Source organism: Phocoena phocoena, chromosome 6 (genome assembly GCF_963924675.1).
Source record: "Phocoena phocoena chromosome 6, mPhoPho1.1, whole genome shotgun sequence".
In the NCBI taxonomy this organism is placed as follows: domain Eukaryota; kingdom Metazoa; phylum Chordata; class Mammalia; order Artiodactyla; family Phocoenidae; genus Phocoena; species Phocoena phocoena.
This window is the reverse complement of record NC_089224.1, coordinates 98,381,516-98,399,529: the sequence shown is the minus strand read 5'-3', so window position 1 is coordinate 98,399,529 and position 18,014 is coordinate 98,381,516. Positions and strand designations below refer to the sequence as shown.

Genomic DNA, 18,014 nt, shown 5'->3' with positions numbered 1-18,014 from the left:
ACCGTGGCGGGGAGCATTGTAGGAAACTACCTGTATTATTGTGCTATATGTTAGGGTCAAAGCCCTTTTCGTCCCCTGTGATCCTGAGTTTCTGTGATTCAAATTAAAGCAGATGATACGTGTGGCAGGAGTTAAGGGGAATTTGGCGTTCCTGTGAATTGTGATGCTTAAGGCAGACTTCCAGGAGATGGGAGTTCTCTGGTCTTGAAAAGTTGGTCTCCCTTTGACATGTTAAGAAAAGTAGGCAGGACAACACATAGGTGTAGGGAATGCATGCAGCTTGATACAAGGAAAGGGACAGGCAGATTTAACTGTGGCAGGGGGTTTATGGAACATCAGGCAGAGCCTTATTTCCCGTTACTTCTCAGGTACAATCTGAGAATAGGGAGAAAGAGGCGGGGAGGAAGATACACGGAGGTTTGAGGAGGCCCCCTTCCTTTAGAAGCAATGTGATGCAATGGAGGAAAGACACATTGAGTTTGGAGGTCAGTAGGTCTTGGTTCCTATTCCATCTCTGCCCCTTGCTAGTTCTGAGCCGTTGGGCAAGTCAGTTAAACTCTGAGTTTCCATTTCCACCAGTGTCAAATAACAGTCTCATTGACAGTAGACATGGGAAAGAAAAGGGTTTCTGGTGGTAAAAGCCACCACCACAGACCTAGTAAATATGAAATGCACAATAAACAGCATTCCTCTCCTCCTGCTCTCACAAACCTTGAACCAAAGTTCAGTGACATCTTCTAAGAGAATGGAACAGTGACTTTTTTGGCAAGCTCTGAGAAAAAGCAGCTAGAAATGTGTCTTTCAAGAAGATGGGAGATGATTGGCCCTGATCTTCCTTGGTAGCCATGGAAACCTGTGGCTGCTTTGTGCTCTGTCCGTTTGCACCCACTGCTTGGTCCCTACTCTTCCTTGCCACTCCCCTTTGCATCCGTGATGTGGGCTGAAGGCGGTGGATGCAGCGAAAACAGCCTACAGTCTAAGAGGGTGAACCCAGGGATCAAACACAGGTAGCTTAACTTTTTTTTTTCTTTTGGAAGTCAGTACCAGCTGATGATCACCTGTGTATCTGAAACTCAAGTGTTACCTTTTCTTCCTCCTTCTTTCCCATTTATTTCTGAGCCTTTCTAGAACTTTAGCTCTTTTGAATCATCTCCACGGTTTCTCATTCACACACTGCAATTTCACCTAGGGAGTATAGCATCTTTTTCTTTCCCCTAATGCATTCCATCAGCCTGTTAAATTCCAGTTGAATAGTATCTAACTTTCTACACTGGCCTCCTGTACCTGCCTTTTTTCCTTTCTTGCACATATTTTCCTGTGACTCTGAAGTCCATTTTCCTTAAAAATTATTTTCTAGCTTTGTTGACATATAATTGATGTACATCACAGTATAAGTTTAAGGTGTGCAACAAAATGATTTGACTTACATATTTTATAAAATGATTACTGCAACAAGTTTACTTAGCATCCATCATCTCAGATACAATAAAAAGAAAAAGCAAAAAAGAAGGGAAAAAATGTGTTTTCCTTGTGATAAGCACTTTTAGGATTTACCCTCTTAACACTTCCATATATATTATACCTCAGGGTTAACTGCATGTCATCATGTTGATGTCATCATCCCTAGTACTTATTTATCTTATAACTGGAAGTTTGTACCTTTTGTTCGCTGGTCTTCCAATTCCCCTTCTTCCCACCCACCAGCCACGGTAACCACAAATCTGATCTCTTTTTCCATAGTTTTTGTTTTTTTTTTTTTTTTTTTTTAGATTCCATAGATAAGTGAGATCATACAGTATTTATTTTTCTCTGGCTGACTTATTTTACTTAGCATTATGCCCTCAGGGTCCATCCATGTTTTTGCACATGGCAGGATTTCCTCATTTTTTTATGGCTAAATAATATTCTGGGGGGTGTGTGTGTGTGTGTATATCTCGTAATTTCTTTAGCTGTGGATGGACAGTTAGGTTGTTTCCATGTCTTGGCTATTGTAAATAATGCTACTGTGAACGTGGGGGTGCAGGTATCTTTTCATGTTAGTGTAAAACTATACCTAGGAACCAGAAGGGTACAGAACTTGCAGTCAGGCAAGACTGACTATGAAACTGTCCTCCATCACTTGCCAGTGGTGAAGGCTTGGTTTTCCCACTTTTAGATAGACAATGATCTCCGCCTTGCAAGACTGTTGAAAAGTGTAAAGTAGGCAAATGTAAGTAAAATCTTTAACCCGGTGTCTGGCACAGCAGCCACAGTGAATTACTGGGAACTGCTCATATTCCTAACAGTCACCTTTGTATGAACTATTAAAGTAGCTCATTATTTTCCCTACTTTGTTCCACAGAACAATGGTTCTGCAGTATAGCAATACTTTGGGGAAACACTGGGTTAAATTCTGCTAAAGAGAATTTAATGTAGACCTTTTCAGAGAGTTTAATATCAGATATATACTCTCGCACCTTAAGAGTTGATTATAGAATAGAGCATATCCCAGAAATTTTTGAAAATTGATATCTTTTATCTTTTAAGATACATTTTGTTTTGTGGGCAATACTGTACTGGCTCTGTGGGGCATTTGGATACACTTGTGTGGTCAGTGGTTCTGGAGGTAGGGCTCACAGATTCTAATCCTACCTTCACATTTCACCAGTGAGACCTGGGTCGAGTGTCATGGAAAGAGCAGTAGGCTGCAGGTCAGGAGATGTGGCTCTCAGGCCCAGTTATTCCCTTGGTGCCTAAACGTGAGTTCCCCATTAAGTCTCTTGTTCCTCATTTGTATCCTGGAGATAATAGCAGCACCCACTGCATTGGATTTTGGTGAAAAGCGAATGAAATATTTGTGAATAATTTGTAAACTGACAACAATTGAAAAAATACGGTGTGCCATCCTCATCACCAACACCATTGTCACCACACCACTGTCATCTTCTTGAAGTTACCTTCACACTTCCAGGAACAGGTGTCTGCAACTGCCACAGAGAAATCCAAGGAGCCAGCTGTGTGTAGCCCCATTCAGTGTCTGCTGTCAGTGCCTTTCTGGGGTGATCCAAGCCTGCACTACAGACACACTCCTCGTCCACGGGTCAGAGCCAGCCCAGGGGGCTCCCCAGGGGCCTCATGGATAGTGACTGGCCCCAGGCAGCTCAACTGAACTGTTTTCTGGGGCTCAGAGAGGAAAAGAAACAGCCATCTAGCTTGCCCCTCCCACCATCTGCCCTCCTTGTAAGCCTCTCTCTGGTGATGCAGAGGTCCCCTTAAAGACCTGTGGTCGATATGAGGTAGGACAATGAAGCCACCATGCATCCATCCATAGTCACCATAGGTCTGCAGGGCAAGCTGAGGTCTGTCAGCGGATTGACACTTAGGGTTGATTCTTCTTGGCTCAGGCCACATCTAGCGTACTGATGGAGAAGTTGTGGAGCATAATGGTTAAGAACTTGGGTTCCGAAGTCAGTTTTTTTTAAAATTTCAGCCCTATTACCTTTGAGCTGCATGACCTTTAGCAAGCAGTGGCCTCAGTTTCCTCTTGTGTCAAATGTGGGGGAGAGTAGACAGCATCTCATGAGGTTTCTGTGAAGATAAGTGAGATACTACGTCAAAAATGTTTAATTATATTTTCTGGTACAAAAGTGTTTTTTTTATAAATGTTCGTTATGATGATGGTGATGATATTCTTTGCTAGGAAAGCCATTGTAGAAAAAGCAAATCTATGCAAAGTATAATAAAGAGGCTCAAAATACGACTTCAGAGAAATCAAGTAAAACTAGCAATATTTGGTTTGGAGGAAAGAAAGCTCAAGGCAACTGCATTGCCACCTTGAACTAACTAAATAGCCTGGAGGAGGAGATCTTGGGTATATCCTATTTGACTTGGACAGCAGAAGTTGGCTCACAGAGTGAGATTCTAGGACTGTTTAGTACAGCTGTCTGAATATAGAATTGCTGCTTCTCAGGGGGTGAGTTTGCTGTCTCTGGAAGTATGCAAAGGCTGGATGAGCACTTGCACAGATCTTATAAAGGAAAATCCTAGGGAAGATGGGAGACTTCAAAGGATACTATGGATTTGAGAGCGCCAGGTTCAAAGTGCCAGAGAACACAAGAAACTAGTTCATGGCAGAAATAGAGGGGCAGGGGGTGAGGAGGGACTTGGCCCCTGATGAGCGACAGGGAAAAGGATGCCCCAAAAATGATGCCCCATATTGACACATCACACTGAAGAAGTGTGTGCAGAATGTAGACACGAGGCAGGCTGAGGAAAGGCGGCTGCCTTCCCCAGAGTTCTGAGAAAGCCCCAATTTCAACTATTCTTTCCTTCTGCCTCCAGCGTGACACTTGCACTTGTCAGAGGATGTGTCCCAATTTTAGTTTCCAGAAATACACAGAGAAGCACAGAGGCACTGGAGCTCAGGTGTGGCAGGAATCCCATGAGGTCTTCAGTGAGGTTAATGGGGCACCCCACCAATCTGTGGTGGTCACCCTCATATGCAGGAGGCTGGGTGGCCTCTCAAGGGCTTTTTGTATGATTTCTGGCTGGCCGGGCACCAGTCTTTGCCAAAGAAAGTGAATGAATACATTTGACTAGAAAAGTACCAATAGCAATATTCCAATACTGACACCTCTTGGTAGAACGAGGAATAACATTTAAGCATTTATTCATTCACTCATTCGTTCAATAGATGTTTATTGAGCACCTAATATATCCAGACGTGCTTATAGACACTGGAGCTAATAGGAGGGCATAAAAAATGAGGTCTGACACATAGTAGATACACATGAAATAATTACCTATTGAATAAATTAATTCCCAGATAAGGACATTGAGACTTAGAGAAGTAAGGTGACTTGTCCATGGGGGCCAGCAGCTAAGGTTAAAAGCCAGAATTCCAGCTTCAACCGGAGTATCACCGGCCTCTTGATATCCATGTAGATGCCAAGTGTTGGGCAGTGGGGTTTTAAGGAATTGAGATAAAAGGAATGACACCAAGAGCGTATATGGACCCCTAAGTATGTGTGCTTGGTGTTGTAACTGTGGTCTCTCATTTAATCCACACAGTTTGCCTACCAGTTAGGGATTATCATTGTCATTTTATAGATTAGAACACCGAGGCTCTGAGAGTGTAGGTGACTTGCCAAAAGTTAGAAGCTACTAACAGAAGGAGTTTGGATTTAAATCTCTATGTCCAGAACCTAAAGCGAACCTTTCCTTTGTTCTAAGTGGCATTTCTACCTTTTGGTCTCCTTTACCCTAATGTCTGGGTTCCTAGAATCTCTGCCTCTCACCCCAATTCCATATGCCATTTAAAGAAAGAAATGAGTTCTCAGCTGAGGACCAGCCTCTCACGCCCCGTGATATCAGGAGGAAGGAATCAGTGAGAGTACAGCAGCTTTTAAGTTTTCCACACACAGGGGTCTGATGGGGTTAGATCTGTTTTCTTCATTGTAAAATGTGATTGATTCAATTCCAAATTTAACTTAAATTTGATTTTCCTCTCTCAACCTGGCATTTCCAAACTGAGAATTAATCAAACCCCAAATTATAGGCAGCATGTGGATCAACAATGCCGAGTTATTTCCAGTTGGATTTCTCAAGCAATGAATTTTATGCCATTCTCTGCAGCCATGAGAGGAGTTGAGGGGTAGAGGGAGGGGGGGGAAATGAGGGGAAATTAGATTATTAACTTTCTCCAGTTCCAGCAATCCATGCAACCTGGTGAAATTCTATTCCCACAGCACAGCTCGCCCCCTTGCAAGTGACGGGGAGGGAACTGTAAACTGGGATGTCAGCCAGGGATAACCACGACCCTAGCCATCCAGCGATGCTCCTGTTATGATATGGAGCTATGATTTATTGTTTTGTTTTGGTTTGTTTTTACCAATTATGTGCATCATCTTATTTTGTCCTCAAATCAGCCCTGAAAGAAGACCATTGTTCCCATTTATTCAGGTGGAGACATTGCGTCTTCTCAGGGTTAGGTCCATGGGCAAGTGTCACATGAGATTTTGTGGTGAGGCAGGATTTAAACAAAGGCATACCTGTCTCCAAAGGCCATGCTCCTTCAGCAACTACATGATGCCATCCTGGGACACTTATTCTGTGGTGAAGTGGGAGGTAGTATGACATGGGGGAGAGGATGGAAAGAACTGGTTCTAATCCTGACTCTGCTACCTATGGATTAAGTGACCTTAGAAAAGTCGTTTTATCGCTCTGCCCGTCTGTTGCTGTGCAAAACAGAGATAGTAGGAACAGTTTGCTGTAAGAATTAAATGAGATAATTTCCCTCCACTAAAATGTAAGCTTCAAGGACTTTGGCTGTTTTGTTAACTGTCCTTTCCCCTGTGCCTAGAAGAGTGTGAGGGAAAAGTTGATGTTCAATAAAAATTTGTTGGACGGATGGCAGGAGGGATGGATGGATATAAGTGTTAGGCATAGTTCCTGGATCGTAGTAAGCACCCAACAAGTGGAGGTTCTCTTCCCTGTCTTTGCTTACTGTGATGCAGTGCACAGCCTGGGTGAGGAGGGGTTGGGTATTATGGGATAGAGAGTTTCTACCTTGCCGCTGTCTACAGCCCCTCCTCAGAGCTAACTGCTGATGATCAGTTCCCTAGGCCAGGAACTCTTAAAAAGTCACCTCTGTTTGAGTCCCACTGTGAAGTTTTTGCCAGGCCTAGTTGCCATGGAAACCCCCAAGCCCTAATGGCTGCTCCACGGGCATCTGGCCTGAGTGCAGACTTGACCTGCGTGCTTTCTTCTCCCTGGACTTCAGAGACAGCTGTGGTGTTTCAGGCATTCTCTGAGTAAATGGCTACCTCAGGGTGCTGTTAATTTGCATTCTCTCTTCCATTCCCTTTGCTTCTTAAAACTCTCCCTGCACTCTCCACTCTGTGTGTCTTTAGCGTCTGTAAAGAATAATTCAATCCCTAGTATGGTCTGATAATGGGTTAGATAAAGAGATAAATAAGTCCTGGTTTCTGCCATCAGCTAGGAGATAAATACCAGTGTCTGGCTTGGAAAGATCATTTACCAAGGGCCTATGTATGTGCCAGAAACTGTGCTGGTCATTTGACATTTTCTGTCTCATTTAGGTTTTACAACACTCTTGAAGGAAATGTCATTTTATTCCTGTTCTCCAGATAAGAAAACAAAGGGCCAACAAGCTAATGTGACTTTACTCCCCACCGTATTGACTCTTAAAGACCTTGGATTACCGTGAAGATTTAAATATAGGGGATGCAATTAGCCCAGCATGAGCCCAGGGAGCTAGTGCAAGCAATCCTACTCTTAACCGTCAACACTCTTCCCCCAACGAGAAATCAGCCTCATGGAGCCTGGGTGGGTACGTCTGGTAGTTGTTTAATTAGTGAAAGGAATGTCTTGGTCACATCTGTTTCTGCTGCTGCATGGGCCAGTCTGAGAGATGCCTTCTCGGACACTCACAGGGCACTATTGTCCTTCCAGGGAGTCCACTCCCCAATGCCAGGCGCCTCTAACCACCTTTCACATCTCACGCTCTGGACCTGGTTCACCTTCCCAAGAGTCTGTTCCTGCTGGACTCATGTTTATATGTTCTTTCTCTCGGAACAGCCTCCTTAGAGTCGAGACTGGAAACTCAGTGCTGCTGCTGTTATCTGGGAACGGGGGTCGGGGGGTGGGGTGGGATGTTAAATATCTAGATATCTAGGCTAGGAGTCATATGTTGACTTTTTTTCTTTCCTTTTTTTTTTTTTTTTTTTTTTTGCGGTACGCGGGCCTCTCACTGTTGTGGCCTCTCCCGTTGCGGAGCACAGGCTCCGGACGCACAGGCTCAGCGGCCATGGCTCATGGGCCCAGCCGCTCCGTGGCATGTGGGATCCTCCCGGACTGGGGCACGAACCCGCGTCCCCTGCATCGGCAGGCAGACTCTCAACCACTGCGCCACCAGGGAAGCCCCATATGTTGACTTTTTAAGGAAAGACCTATGCGAGGCAACAACGCTTAGTCCATACCCTTTCTGGTAGAAAACATCGACGTTAGCTTGCTTCTGCTATTTAGTTATGAAACTGTTGATATTATCAGAGTTTGAAACGGCTTCTTGTGGCTCCCAGATGAGAGAGAAAATGTGTTCCTTTTTTTATGTGGTCCTTTTAAGTTAAGAGATTTTCTGTCCCCTGATACCACAACCATCTTTTTATCTTAACTGCTCTTCTAGTTAACTAATATTCACCAACTATAGCAACCACAAGTATATGAATTGTCCCTACCATAGGCTATGCCTTATTCTAAGACTGGCAAAGACAAAACCCCTATTCTTTTATTTAGTTATGTATGTATGTGTTTATTTATTTAACATCTTTTTGGGTTTTTTTACATCTTTATGTAAAAAGATGTATATGCCCATGCCACTCTCTCACTTCGTCCCAGCTTACCCTTGCCCCTCCCCATGACCTCAAGTCCATTCTCTACGTCTGCATCTTTATCCCTGTCCTGCCCCTAGGTTCTTCAGAACCTTTTTTTTTTTTGTAGATTCCAAATATATGTGTTGGCATATGGTATTTGTTTTTTCTCTTACTTCACTCTGTATGGCAGTCTCTAGGTCCATCCACCTCACTATGAAAAACTCAGTATCGTTTCTTTTTATGGCTGAGTAATATTCCATTGTATGTATGTGCCACAACTTCTTTATCCATTCATCCGATGATGGACACTTAGGTTGCTTCCATGTCCCAGCTATTGTAAGTAAAGCTGCAGCGAACATTGTGGTACATGACTCTTTTGGAATTATGGTTTTCTCAGGGTATATGCCCAGTAGTGGGATTGCTGGATCGTATGGTAGTTCTATTTGTAGATTTTTAAGGAACCTCCATACTGTTCTCCATAGTGGCTGTATCAATTTATATTCTCACCAACAGTGCAAGAGGGTTCCCTTTTCTCCACACCCTCTCCAACATTTATTGTTTGTAGATTTTGATGACGGCCAATCTGACTGGTGTGAGATGATACCTCATTGTAGTTTTGATTTGCATTTCTCTAGTGATTAGTGATGTTGAGCATCCATTCATGTGTTTGTTGGCAATCTGCATATCTTCTTTGGAGAAATGTCTATTTAGGTCTCCTGCCCATTTTTGGATTGGGTTGTTTGTTTTTTTCATATTGAGGTGCATGAACTGCTTGTAAATTTTGGAGATTAATCCTTTGTCAGTTGCTTCATTTGCAAATATTTTCTCCCATTCTGGAGGTTGTCTTTTCATCTTGTTTATGTTTTCCTTTGCTATGCAAAAGCTTTTAAGTTTCATTAGGTCCCATTTGTTTGTTTTTATTTCCATTTCTCTAGGAGGGGGGTCAGAAAGGATCTTGCTGTGATTTATGTCCTAGAGTGTTCTGCCTATGTTTTCCTCTAAGAGTTTTATAATGTTTGGCCTTACATTTAGGTCTTTAATTCATTTTGAGTTTATTTTTGTGTATGGTGTAATGGAGTGTTCTAATCTCATTCTTTTACGTGTAGCTGTCCAGTTTTCTGAGCACCACTTATTGAAGAGGCTGTCTTTTCTCCACTGTATATTCTTGCCTCCTTTATCAAAGATAAGGTAACCATATATGCGTGGGTTAATCTCTGGGCTTTCTATCCTGTTCCGTTGATCTATATTTCTGTTTTTGTGCCAGTACCATACTGTCTTGGTTGCTGTAGCTTTCTAATATAGTCTGAAGTCAGGGAGCCTGATTCTTCCAGCTCTGTTTTTCTTTCTCAAGATTGCTTTGGCTATTCAGGGTCTTTTGTGTTTCCATACGAATTGTGAGATTTTTGTTCTAGTTCCGTGAAAAATGCCATTGGTAGTTTGATAGGGATTGCACTGAATCTGTAGATTGCTTTGGGTAGTATAGTCATTTTCACAGTATTGATTATTCCAATCCAAGAACATGGTATATCTCTCCATGTGTTTGTATCATCTTTAATTTCTTTCATCAGTGTCTTATAGTTTTTTGCATGCAGGTCTTGTGTCTCCATAGGTAGATTTATTCCTAGGTATTTTATTCTTTTTGTTGCAGTGGTAAATGGGATTGTTTCCTTAATTTCTCTTTCAGATTTTTCATCATTAGTGTATAGGAATGCCAGAGATTTCTGTGCATTAATTTTGTATCCTGCTACTTTACCAAATTCATTGATTAGCTCTAGTAGTTTTCTGGTAGCATCTTTAGGATTCTCTACGTATAGTATCACGTCATCTGCAAACAGTGACAGCTTTACTTCTTCTTTTCCGATGTGGATTCCTTTTATTTCTTTTTCTTCTCTGATTGCTATGGCTAAAACTTCCAAAACTATGTAGAATAATAGTGGTGAGAGTGGGCAACCTTGTCTTGTTACTGATCGTAGTGGAAATGGTTTCAGTTTTTCACCATTGAGAACGATGTTGGCTGTTGGTTTGTCATATATGGCCTTTATTATGTTGAGGTAGTTTCTCTCTCTGCCTATTTTGTAGAGGGTTTTTATCATAAATGGGTGTTGAATTTTGTCAAAAGCTTTTTCTGCATCTACTGATATTATCGTATGGTTTTTATCCTTCAGTTTGTTAATATGGTGTATCGCATTGATTGCTTTGCCTATATTGAAGAATCCTTGCATTCCTGGGATAAACCCTACTTGATCATGGTGTATGATCCTTTTCATGTGCTGTTGGATTCTGTTTGCTATTATTTTGTTGAGGATTTTTGCATCTATGTTTATCAGTGATACTGGCTTGTAGTTTCCTTTCTTTGTGACATCTTTGCCTGGTTTTGGATCAGGGTGATGGTGGCCTCGTAGAATGAGTTTGGGAGTGTTCCTCCCTCTGTTATATTTGGAAGAGTTTCAGAAGGATAAGTGTTAGCTCTTCTCTTAATGTTTGATTGGATTTTCCCGTGATGACGTCTGGTCCTGGGCTTTTGTGTGTTGGAAGATTTTTAATCACAGTTTTAATTTCATTTCTTGTGATTGGTCTGTTTATATTTTCTATTTCTTCCTGGTTCAGTCTTAGAAGGTTGTGCTTTTCTGAGAATTTGTCCATTACTTCCAGGTTGTCCATTTTATTGGCATATAGTTGCTTGTAGTAATGTCTCATGATCCTTTGTATTTCTGCAGTGTCAGTTGTTACTTCTCCGTTTTCATTTCTAATTCTATTGAATCGACTCTTCTCTCTTTTTTTCTTGATGAGTCTGGCTAATGGTTTATCAATTTTGTTTATCTTCTGAAAGAACCAGCTTTTAGTTTTATTGATCTTTGCTATAGTTTCCTTCATTTCTTTTTCATTTATTTCTGATCTGATCTTTAGGATTTCTTTCCTTCTGCTAAATTTGGGGTTCTTTTGTTCTTCTTTCTCTAATTGCTTTAGGTGTAACATTAGGTTGTTTATTTGAGATGTTTCTTGTTTCTTGAGGTAGAATTGTATTGCTGTAAACTTCCCTCTTAGAACTGCTTTTGCTGCATCCCATAGTTTTTGGGATTTGGTGTTTTCATTGTCATTTGTCTCTAGGTATTTTTTGATTTCCTCTTTGATTTCTTCAGTGATCTCTTGGTTATTTAGTAGTGTATTGTTTAGCCTCTGTGTGTTTGTAATTTTTACAGATTTTTTCCTGTAATTGATACCTAGTCTCATACCATTGTGGTCAGAAAGCATACTTGATACGATTTCAACTTTCTTAAATTTACCAAGGCTTGATTTGTGACCCAAGACATGATCTATCCTGGAGAATTTTCCTTGAGCACTTGAGAAAAATGTGTATTCTGTTGTTTTTGAATGGAATGTCCTATAAGTATCAATTAAATCCATCTTGTTTAATGTATCATTTAAAGCTTGTGTTTACTGTTTATTTTCATTTTGGATGATCTGTCCATTGGTGAAAGTGGGGTGTTAAAGTCCCCTACTGTTATTGTGTACTGCCGATTTCCCCTTGTATGGCTGTTAGCATTTGCCTTATGTATTGAGGTGCTCCTATGTTGGGTGCATAAATATTTCCAATTGTTATATCTTCTTCTTGGATTGATCCCTTGATCATTATGTAGTGTCCTTCTGTGTCTCTTGTAATAGTCTTTATTTTAAAGTCTATTTTGTCTGTTATGAGAACTGCTACTTCAGCTTTCTTTTGATTTCCGTTTGCATGGAATATCTTTTTCTATCCCCTCACTCTCAGTCTGTATGTGTCCCTACGTCTGAAGTGGGTCTCTTGTAGACAGCATATATATGTGTCTTGTTTTTGTAACCATTCAGCAAGCCTGTGTCTTTTGGTGTGAGCATTTAATCCATTCACGTTTAAGGTAATTATTTGTATGTATGTTCCTATGACCATTTTCTTAATCGTTTTGGGTTTGTTCTTATAGGTCCTTTTCTTCTCTTGTGTTTCCCACTTAGAGAAATTCCTTTCGCATTTGTTGTAGAGCTGGTTTGGTGGTGCTGAATTCTCTTAGCTTTTGATTGTCTGTAAAGATTTTAATTTCTCCGTCAAATCTGAATGAGATCCTTGTTGGGTAGAGTAATCTTGGTTGTAGGTTCTTCCCTTTCATCACTTTATGTATCTCATGACACTCCCTTCTGGCTTGTAGAGTTTTTGCTGAGAAATCAGCTGTTAACTTTATGGGAGTTCCCTTGTATGTTATTTGTCATTTTTCTGTTGCTGCTTTCAATAATTTTTCTTTGTCTTTAATTTTTGCCAGTTTGATTACTATGTGTCTTGGCATGTTTCTCCTTGAGTTTATCCTGTATGGAACTCTCTGTGCTTCCTGGACTTGGGTGGCTATTTCCTTTCCCACGTTAAGGAAGTTTTCACCGATAATATCTTCAAATATTTTCTCTGGTCCTTTCTCTCTCTCTTCTTCTGGGACCCCTATAATGCGAATGTTGTTGCATTTAATGTTGTCCCAGAGGTCTCTTAGGCTGTCTTCATTTCTTTTCATTCTTTTTTGTTTATTCTCTTGTGCAGCAGTGAATTCCACCATTCTGTCTTCCAGGTCACTTATCTGTTCTTCTGCCTCAGTTATTCTGTTGTTGATTCCTACCAGAGAACTTTTAATTTCATTTATTGTCTTATTTATCATTGTTTGTTTGCTCTTTAGTTCTTCTAGGTCCTTGTTAAACATTTCTTGTATTTTCTCCATTCTAGTTCCAAGATTTTGTATCATCCTTGCTATCATTACTCTGAATTATTTTTCAGGTAGACTGCCTATTTCCTCTTCATTTGTTAGGTCTGGTAGGTTTTTATCTTGCTCCTTCATCTGCTGTGTGTTTTCTCATTTTTCTTAACTTTCTGTGCCTGGGGTCTCCTTTTTGAAACCTGCAGGTTTGTAGTTCCCGTTGTTTTTGGTTTCTGCCCCCAGTGGCTAAGGTTGGTTCAGTGGGTTGTGTAGGCTTCCTGGTGGAGGGGAGTAGTGCCTGTGTTCTGGTGGATGAGGCTGGATCTTGTCTTTCTGGTGGGCAGGTCCACGTCTGGTGGTGTTATTTGGGGTGTCTGTGGCCTTATTATGATTTTAGGCAGCCTCTCTGCTAATGGTTGGGGTTGTGTTCCTGTCTTGCTAGTTGTTTGGCATAGGGTGTCCAGCACTGTAGCTTGCTGGTTGTTGAGTGGAGCTGGGTCTTAGCGTTGAGACGGAGATCCCTGGGAAAACTTTTGCCGTTTGATATTATGTGGGGCTGGGAGGTCTCTGGTTGACCAGTGTCCTCAATTCGGCTCTCCCACCTCAGAAACTCAGACCTGACACCCGGCTGGAGCACCAAGACCGTGTCAGCCACACGGCCAGACAAAGTTCAACCAAAGTTGTGATACTTATTTCCCTTGTAGGAGTCAACATGATATTAAGAGGCACCGTGGGAGGAGTATATTAATAGCTACCATGTCTTGGGTCTTACGATTACCCTTTTCCCCTTAACAACATCACCTCCCGGCAGGTCCTGAGGAGACCAGGCTCCTGTGAGAGAGAACTGGACCCCACAGCTTTCCCAAAGCTGAAGCCCCAGTGGGTCCTGAGGAGACCCAACTTCCGTTAGTGTGGACTCGACCCCCGGTTGTCCTGAAGCCCGGGCCATCAGCATGGACTCAGCCCTGCGTGTTCCAGTAGCTGAAGACCCAGCGGGTCCTGAGGAGATGGGCCTCCTGGCAGCTGTCCACAAAGCCCCTATTCTTAAATTGAGCAATTTAAGGTTCTGAGCAATGAACCTGGCAGGAGAGACATAAAGATGGTAAAGATAGGATCCCTTCCCTCAAGCAGCTCACTGATTATTAAGAAAAATAGGTATCCGTACAAAAGTCTGGAAGTAGGCTGTCAGGGGCTCCTGTTCCTTTAGGGTCCATTCATCTGGGAGCGTTGGTTGTCTGTGGTTGGCATGATTTTTGACAGTTCCGTGCCTGTGTCTGGTTGCTAATATGCTTATTATCACTTCTGGAAGATATGATGCATTTACTGAGATGCTGCCACATTCCAGACACTGTGGTAGGCATCGCGATACAGTGGTGAGCCGAAGACGCAGTGCCTGCCCTGAAGGAATTTACCATCAAGTTACTAGATTCTAGTGTTTGAATAAGATATTTTAGGAAGCATAACAAATGTAGGCAGTCTTTCTCCCTAGAGGGAGAGGGATTTACACTTATGATTAATCTCAGTGAGTGACGGGAAACAAGGAAACAAGTGGATTTCTATGCAAAAGAAATAGCTCCTATGCTAATATTAACATGATGAAGAGCGCTCACTTTGGCATCACTGCAGTGATGCAGCCCTGCCAGCTCGTGGGCTGGGTAGGAGAGAGCAGCAAGGAGGTATGAATGTAGGGATATGCACTGTGAAGGCCTCAGATGCCAGGCTAATCAGTGTGGACCACATCCTGCGGCCAGTTGCTCTATAACAGCTCAGGGGGTTCCACCATGGAGTTAGATGGGAAGATGTGCCTACACCTCCCTCATCTCACAAGTAAACAGACAATAGAAGAGATCAGGGGTAAGAGGTGAAAATGCTAAGGGCATAGAGTACACAGGACTGCATGCTGTTTAGTTGCTGTAAAGGAGGAAGACAGAAGACTGAAAGTTGACATCTAGGTTTCTGGCCAGTTTAAATGGCAGTGCTTTCAATACTTAGGGAAGCCCAGGAGAAGGAGGAAGAAGAGGCTTTAAGGAGACGGTAATGTGTCCAGTTTTGAACATGTTGTTTTGTCACACTCATGGGATATTCAGAGAGAGATGTCCGGGAGGTTTGGGCATAAAGGTTTGCTCCAAATAAGAGCGGAGTGGGTAATAGAAATTTGGGAAGCATTGTTCTAGACGTGTTAATCAAAGCCTTGAAATTAGATGTGAATAGTGAAGCCAAATAATGAGACCCGTTGGGGGCTCAGGATATAGTCCTTAGAATTTCTTTGCTGGCCCAACACTCTCCTTGCCAGGCAGATCCAATCTACTCATTGTGCTGTGACCCTGAAATTGTCTTTAATTTTCCCAGGCAAAACTCCCCTTCTCATCTTGTGCCCTCTCTACTAGCTCTTAGCACAACTTGCCTTGGATTCTAATTAGCTGTGGATAAGTCCGCCTTTGCCCCCTAGCCTGTAAGCTCCTGCAGAGCAAGAAGTATTCTTATTCTGCTCTATGTGTGTCTCACCTAGGAGGTCATCATCAGTAGATGCTTGGGAAATTAACTTGAACTGATCGGCCTCAAAGTCTGTGAAACCCTCCTGGATGGCAGACATTGTATATACACTATGCCACACACATGATCATCACAACCACCTGTGAGCTGTCTGTTATTATCCTCATCGTGCACATAAGAAAACCGAGGTTCAGAAATTGAAACAGGTCACACAGCCAATGAGGGCTGAAGGCCAAATGTGAACCCAGATGGTCACACTCCAAAGCCCACGCTCCTTTCCCTAGGCCCTATGGATTCAACAACACAGTATCTTCTCGGTTGCTTCTAAAGTGAGTAGAAAGTTTAGTATCATCTAAATATTATCAAACATGAGCAACCTAATCGAGAGGGGAAGAGTAAGAGTTGCCACAACTTTGAGGAAGGTTTTTTCTTTTCGTCTATACCAAAGGGGATAAATAAGCCAGAGAGTTAAACAAAGACCCAACAGGGGACCACTGAGCTGTCGCTGCAAGCACAGAGGTTGGAAAATGTGGTTTCTTTTTCCAGCTTCTCATTTGGAAAACAACAGAAGTCCCCAGTTCCGTGCTATTCCTGTTTCCTCACCTCATGGACTTATGTATCTTTGTGTGTGTTTCTGTTACTAGGTTTGCTGAAAAGCCCAGTGAACAAGACGGCCCTGATGCTGATCGCTGTGAGCTCCTGCATCCTGGCCATGGTGTGTGGCAGTCAGATGTCCTGTCCGCTCACTGTGAAGGTGACTCTGCATGTGCCCGAGCACTTCATTGCAGACGGTAAGAGCTGAGCGTCGGAGACGCCCCACGTCTACTCGGCACCTTGCACCCCTGTGGGCTCCAATGTTCCCCATGCATGGCCCAGCCTCAGAATCATATTACTAAAAAAGAGAGAGAACATCCAAAGACCTTGAAAGAGGTCCTTATCTTTGAAAATCCTGGATTCTTTGAATGGAACTAAAGACTACTTTTATTCCATGGGCGAGGATAAGGTTTGTTAATAAAGGAAGAATTCCAGTGTGCGTGCAGAAAGATTGAGCTACTTCAGAGAGCCTACTGTTTTCTTATCGTGTGTGTGCATCCTATGCCTAACTAAAAACACCGCCCCGCCCCCCAAAGTGGTCTTTCCTATTTAAAAAAGACGACAAAGAAGACTGTATGAGCTTTGTTGGAACTTCCTAAGTGTCCTGGAGTCTACTCATATCTCGTTCGCTGTAAATGTCCTTTACAAGCACGTTATATCCTACCATTTACTCCTCGCCCAATTAGTTTGAATTAATGAGACACCGTAGTTGCTATACTCATTTGCCAAGCATGGTCCAAGAAGCTGATGAAGGCGCTTGATATCTATTGCTCAAGTGCCCTCCAGAAAATTGTTCCAGTTTATATACTCCAGCAGAATGTGATGTGTTTCCCCAAATGCTTGGCATTATTATTTATTTATTTATTTTTACAATTTACATATATTATAACTTTTCCTTTACATACATTACAAATGACAGAAATGTATCCATTTTGGGGAAGAATTTTTTTTTTTTTTTATTGACGTGTAGTTGGTTTACAATGTTGTGTTAATTTCTGCCGTGCGACGAAGGGATTCGGTTATACGTATATATACATTTTTGTATTCTTTTCCATTACGGTTTATCTTAGGATCTTGAATATAGTTTCCTGTGATATACGGTAGGACCTGGTTGTTTATCCATTCTATGTATAAGAGCTTACAACTGCTAACCCCAACCTCCCATTCCATCCCTCCCCCTTGGCAACCACCAGTCTGTTCTCTATGTCCATGAGTCTGTTTATGTTTTGTAGATAGGTTCATTTGTGCCATATTTCAGATTCCACATATAAGTGATAACATATGATGTTTGTCTTTCTCTTTCTGACTTCATTTAGTGTGATCATCTCTAGTTGCATCCATGTTGCTACAAATGGCATTATTTCCTTCTTTTTTATGGCTGGGTAGTTTTCCGTTGTATATATGTACCACATCTTCTTTTTGATTATTAGTTCTTATCGGAGTACAGTTGATTTACAAAGCTGTGTTAGTTTCAGGTGTACAGCAAAGTGATTTACATATATACATTATATATATGTATAGTGATTTACATATATACATTATATATATGTATACACACATGCTCATTCTTTTTTCAGATTCTTTTCACATACAGGTTATTACAGAATACTGAGTAGAATTCCCTGTGTTATACAGTAAGTCCTTATTAGCATTATTATTTTTAAATGTATTGAAAGTTACCGTAAATATAATAAAGAAGAAATATTAAGTATGCAGCTTAATGAATTTTTACATGAGTTCACCCAGATCAAACATAAAACATTTCCAACACCTTCAGCTTCCTTATGCCCCCTCCCAGTGAATCCCATCCCAGGGATAACCACCCTTCTAGCACCATATTAGTACCATTATTATT

At 41.8% G+C, this 18,014-nt stretch overlaps 1 protein-coding gene across 3 annotated transcripts in view; it reads left to right on the top strand.

Moving 5' to 3' along the window:
* Positions 1–18,014, top strand: part of ASTN2 (astrotactin 2) — a 914,376-nt gene that overhangs the window by 362,195 nt on the left and 534,167 nt on the right. For all 3 annotated transcript variants that reach the window (XM_065878807.1, XM_065878806.1, XM_065878804.1), the window contains one exon: positions 16,210–16,356. In XM_065878807.1, coding sequence (XP_065734879.1) covers positions 16,210–16,356 — 147 coding nt within the window. The remainder of the gene's footprint in view (positions 1–16,209; positions 16,357–18,014) is intronic.